At 56.8% G+C, this 5,559-nt stretch overlaps 1 protein-coding gene; it reads right to left on the bottom strand.

The window, feature by feature from the left end:
• Window positions 1-340: 340 nt before the first annotated feature.
• On the bottom strand, window positions 341-4,948 carry CHC_T00007128001 (hypothetical protein). XM_005710549.1 is given in 2 exon segments: window positions 341-565; window positions 566-4,948. 1 exon segment carries the CDS (start codon window positions 4,946-4,948, stop codon window positions 566-568), a length of 4,383 nt encoding a protein of 1,460 aa, XP_005710606.1. The 3' UTR covers window positions 341-565.
• Between the last annotated feature and the right edge of the window lie 611 nt (window positions 4,949-5,559).

Raw genomic sequence — 5,559 nt, 5'->3', positions numbered from 1 at the left:
CTTGACTCATGCAAAAAGGTCGGCTGCTTCATATTTTTATTTTAAATTTACGAAACCGTTCCATGTTAAGGGTGTCGAATCCGAGTTCTGTAAGCCAAAGCCACAGTAATAACGGCGGCAGTGAGATACGTGAGATACGTGAGCTCCGAGGTTCAGAGAGCCCAGTGAGTGCGCCTGCACACATGCGCACCCGCAGTGAATGCGCGGTAGCAACTGAGGCTACAAATAGGGACACTGAGGTCCCATTCTAATAAACAAAGGCAGCGACGCCATCGTTACTTTTAAAGGGCACCCCCCCTTTACAGTACGAAGCGGGAGCAGATGTCTGCTTCAGAGCAGACAGAGCAAATAACGCTCTTCTTACACTACATTGCTGGCCGCTGACCACTGCGCACTGTAAGATCCGCGTACAAAGCGACTCAACGTTTTTATCATCTTCTACTGTATCTACTGTACTCGCCTCTTTTCCTCCTCTCTGCGCAACAACAACACAAACACCAAGTAAACCATTCCCACACCTTTCGCACCTTCCTTCGCCACCCTCTCCGCTCTTCAACTTCAACAATCACTCCTTCTCTGCGTCGTCTCCACCAAACCCAGGCACCAGGTTTCCCAGCGCCCCGGCCACTCCGCCTGACCCCCCCGTCCCGCCCAGTGTGGTCTGCTGCACAACGCTTGCCCCCATCAAAGCAGGGCTCACGCCCTCCGGCAGTCCGCCCGTCAAACTCTCCTTCACCGCCGTCGTGGCAAGCCCGGCTTTCACGCTCGTCGGAAGGTTGTCCGCAACCCCAGACTTCAACATCGTGGTCGCCATTCCTTCAGGGAGCATCTCCATCGCTTTGACAGCTGCCCCTGCAGACTCAACGCCCCCGGGCATCATGCTCGCTAACCCTGACGTAGCTCCACTTGCCCCGCTGTCCCCAGACATCATACCTGCCAACCCTGACGTAGCCCCACTCGTGTCAGTCCCTCCGGCCATCATCCCCGCGAGTCCTTGTGCCAGAGCACTAGCGCCTCCTGCATTTTCGGCCGCCATCTCGGGTTCCTCCAGCACTGCTTGCCCGGTAGCTTGCTGCAGTAGATCCCCGATCCCTCGGTCTTGCGCCACTGCTTCAACGGCCCCGCTCTCCTCCTCCGCCCCCGCTTCTTGCGCCTCTGCTGCTAGTTCTGGAGTTGGTTCGCTGGTCTCACCTGTAGCGTAGTCTTCCAGAGTTGCTGAACCGTCCTGCTCTACCACGGGTTCGGAGACTGCTTCCGATGCTTCCCTTGTAGTAGCACCACCATTACCCGCAACGTCAACCAGTCCTGTTCTGAATTCACTCGATTCTCCAGAGTCAGCATCGACAAACTCTTCCCCTTCTCCAGTTCCGTTGACTACTTTCTCGTCTCCAGCCTCGTCGATCTCTACCGCTGCAGCAACGGCCGGTGCCTTGTACGGTACAGCCTCCTCAATCGAGTCGTCCTTGTCCGCCTCGGCCTCGACGTAAGGTGTTGCCTCCTCAATCGGCTCTTCATATCCTGTGGGAATGGCTTCTTCCGAAACCACACCGAGCTGCGCAACGTCAACCTCCCGGCTAGATACCGCCTCCTCGACCCCGGCCTCATCAACCACTTCTGCAGTGCTCACTGGCAAACTTTCATCCACAGCTGCCTCGTGCTCAGCCTCCTCCACATACTCCCCTTCGGCAGCTGCCTCTGCGTCCACAGCTTCCGTGGCCTCTGCTGTAGGCTGTTGGCCTTCGACCTCCCCTGGTACCTCAGCATCCTCCGCTGGAGCATCTTCGTCAGCTGGCTCCTCTTGTTGAGGGAGCTCTTCCGCTGCCAAATCCGCCTCCACTATCGGAAAACCGCGAGATTCCATTTCATCAACTGTCGCGTTCTTTTCAGCTGAGGCATCTTCTGTTACCCCAACTGCTGATACATCGGCTTCAGTCTCCACTACAGGAAAACCACGAGATTCGATTGCATCAACGGTCTCGCTAACCTCAGCAGAAGCGTCTTCCGCTGCCTCAACAATCGGCGCACCGGCTCCAGTCTCATCAGCAACGTCCACAATCGGAGCACTCTCGGCCTTGCCAACAGCAGTAGTTTCTTCCATGGTGGTGTCAGCCTCCGCTGCAGGAACCGGCAGCTCGCGAGTCCCTTCGGCATCGACTCCCAAATCACCAGTGTCTTCAATGTTTGAAGAATCGATTGCCGTCGCTTCTGCATCCGCTTGAGTCTCGGTAACCTGTTCTTCGGTTTCCTCAATGGCAGTTGCTTCTTGTGGAAAATCACGGGTCGCTTCTACATCCACTGGTTCGCCTACAGCTTCCTGAACTTCTGCCGGATGTGCAGGGTGCCCATCATCCACTAATGCCTCAAGCTCAGCTTCTTCAGCTGCTTGCGCATCAGAAGCTTCTTGGACGACTTCGACCACTTCCCCTGTAGTAACCTCAGGTTCCGTCACGTCCATCTCACGCGTATCGTCAGAAAACGTGGGCACTTCGTCGCCCTCGACAACTTCAGTAGAACCTTCCAGTGCCTCATCTGCTTGAACCATTTGCTGCACTGTTGTGGACTGGGCTCGCGGTTCCTCAACCGTAGCCTCAATCGCAGCTTCTTCAGTTGCCTCCATGGACACTACTGGTTCTGTCGCAGGCAAAGCACGGGCTTCCTCAGCCAAAACTGGAACTTCAGCGCTCAAGTCAAGGGGAGCGTGTTTCTCTTCCTCATCACCTGCTTCTGCTGCAGTAGGCGTGGCATCGAGACTACGAGTTGTTTCCACGGCAATATCTTCGGAGACTTCTTTCGAATCAGTTGCTGCTTCGACTTCAGTAACTTCGACAGCAGGTTCTTCCACAGTCTCGGCTTCTGGCGCCTCAACAGCGGGCTCTTCCACAGTCTCGGCTTCTGGCGCCTCAGCAGCGGGTTCTTCCACAGTCTCGGCTTCTGGCGCCTCAGCAGCGGGTTCTTCCACAGTCTCGGCTTCTGGCGCCTCAGCAGCGGGTTCTTCCACAGTCTCGGCTTTTGGCGCCTCAACAGCGGGTTCTTCCACAGTCTCGGCTTCTGGCGCCTCAACAGCGGGTTCTTCCACAGTCTCGGCTTCTGGCGCCTCAACAGCGGGTTCCTCCACAGTCTCGGCTTCTGGCGCCTCAACAGCGGGTTCTTCCACAGTCTCGGCTTCTGGCGCCTCAACAGCGGGTTCCTCCACAGTCTCGGCTTCTGGCGCCTCAACAGCGGGTTCCTCCACAGTCTCGGCTTCTGGCGCCTCAACAGCGGGTTCTTCCACAGTCTCGGCTTCTGGCGCCTCAACAGCGGGTTCTTCCACAGTCTCGGCTTCTGGCGCCTCAACAGCGGGTTCCTCCACAGTCTCGGCTTCTGGCGCCTCAACAGCGGGTTCTTCCACAGTCTCGGCTTCTGGCGCCTCAACAGCGGGTTCTCCGACGGCCTCGGCTTCCGGGACATCAGCACCAGATCCTTCCACAGTCTCTACTTCTTCTGTGGTGGCCATTTGGGGAAGGTCACGGCTCGCTTCAACCCCTCCCACATCATCCGTTATCCCCTCGTCTACCACTTGGGCCTCAGAGTCAGCTTGTTCGGCGACGTGGACTCCAGCAAACCCACTCGTCGGGAGGTCACGAGTAGCTTCTTCGGTATCAGCCGGCGCCTCGACACTTTCCTGGACCTCCGTTGACCCTGCTTGTGTGGCATCATAGCCCTCATCTTGAGCTGCAACTTCAGCTTCCTCCGCAGCCTTCACACCGGCATCATCTCCGAATGGTAGAGAAGGGGACTCTTCAGCTTCGCCTTCCACAGCATTTACATCGGAAGTTTCTTCAACCTCCGCTGGGGACTCTTCAACAGCCTGGGTGTCAATTGCGTCAGGCTCTTCCGCTTCATCTGCATCTTCTGCCACTGGCAGGCTCCGCGTCAGTGACTCTTCAACCGGGGCCTCTACAGAAGTATCAAGGGTTGGTTCAGGCTCCGCCCCCAGAACAGGGTACGTATCCTCGACTACAGCCGAGGGCAAAGCCCGAGTGGCAGCTTCTTCAGTAGTGGTATCCACCACTTCGGCAGGCTCGGCGTCGTGCGTCCCTGGGTCTTCTGCCATTTCCTCCGTCATCTTTGGTTCAGATGCAATTGGAACGGAAGTCGCTTCAGCAGTAGGTTGCGGCTCATCTGCTGCTTCCTCACCGTCGACATTTGGTTGTTCCTCCTGTGAGGCCTCTTCGGGTTCAGGCTGCGCATCTACGGGAGTAGGCTCAATGCTCTCTCCCTCTTCCTCAACGGCTACTTCCTCAGCAAGGACAGGAGTGTCCTCCAGGATAGGAGCGGGCACATCTGCTTCGGCGGTATCTACAGCTGGAAGGACTTCTCGACTTGCCGTAGGATCGGGCCCCACCGCAATGGTGTCTTCAATGCCGTCCACAATCTTGGCTGGTTCTGGTTCTTCGGATAGTTCGTCTTGAGACTGCGGGATAGCAGCTGGAGTAAATGATCTTTCCTGCGAAGATGGGTCCACAGCATCGGCATCAGATGGCTTATCCAGATCCCCAGCATCTTCCTCACCACCAGCCGTGACTTCAAAATCCTCCTCGACCTGATCATCAGCAGCAGCTTCTGGGTGTTCGGCAAGCAGCACACCGTCTTCGGGGCTCGCCTCTTCAGCGTCTTCCGCGGGTTCAGAGGAGGGCTCGGCGGCTTCAGGGACTGCGAACGATCTGTCAAGAGACTCTGGTTCTTCTACGCCTGCAAGGGGTGTAGCCTCCGCTTCCACAGGCTCACTCACTGGCGCGACCGGCTCGGATTCTTCGGCGATAATTTCACTCACAGTGGCAGGTACCTCTTGCTGTTCGTGAAGCCTCACTGGGACTGCCGACGGTTCGGGCTCGTCCTCTTGTTCCGCATGTTCTTCCTTGTCGACGATGTCTTCGCCGTCGTCTGCTCCCGCCACTTCATCGTCCATGACGATGATGCCTTCGGTAAACTCGGACGGATGTTTGTCACCTGAGATTGCGGCAAACAAATCAGTCAGGGTCACGCCTTCCGCTTCCGGGTCAGAGGCCTGGGTTGCGTCCACAATCTCAATCCCATCCGCATCCGTCTGAAGGGTTCCGTATATATCCCCACTCAACGGTGACGAAGAGAGGTCGATAGCTTCTCGGGATTCCGTGCCAAATACATCATCTGCTCGAGGAAACGAGGTGGGAATAGAGCGTGACATGGATGGCGATTCAGGCGCACCTACAGCTTGGCCCGTCTCCCGTTGCATCAGAGTTTCGATTTGCTCAGTGTAGCGCGCTGGGGTACTATGAGTTTCTGCAGCCCCCGAAGAGGACGGAAGCTGTTTCTGTTCGAAGGCCTCAGTGTCTGCTCCAATCTCGAACGTGAATGACTCGACATGTTTCGCAAGACTGGTTACCATTCTCTTCGCCTTGCGATCGACAACGTTCAAGAGCTGCGGCATGAGATCGTCACGCAACTGGGTGGTGACAGAGGCAGCGATATCAGCCCTGGTCGAGGCTTGGTTCTCCTCGAGCTTGCGTTGGTACCCTTCGATAGTGTTCTTCGCGAGCC

This window comes from Chondrus crispus, genomic scaffold (assembly GCF_000350225.1).
Source record: "Chondrus crispus Stackhouse genomic scaffold, scaffold_62, whole genome shotgun sequence".
In the NCBI taxonomy this organism is placed as follows: Eukaryota; Rhodophyta; class Florideophyceae; order Gigartinales; family Gigartinaceae; genus Chondrus; species Chondrus crispus.
The sequence above is the reverse complement of the archived record's forward strand: the minus strand, read 5'-3'. Positions and strand labels throughout refer to the sequence as shown.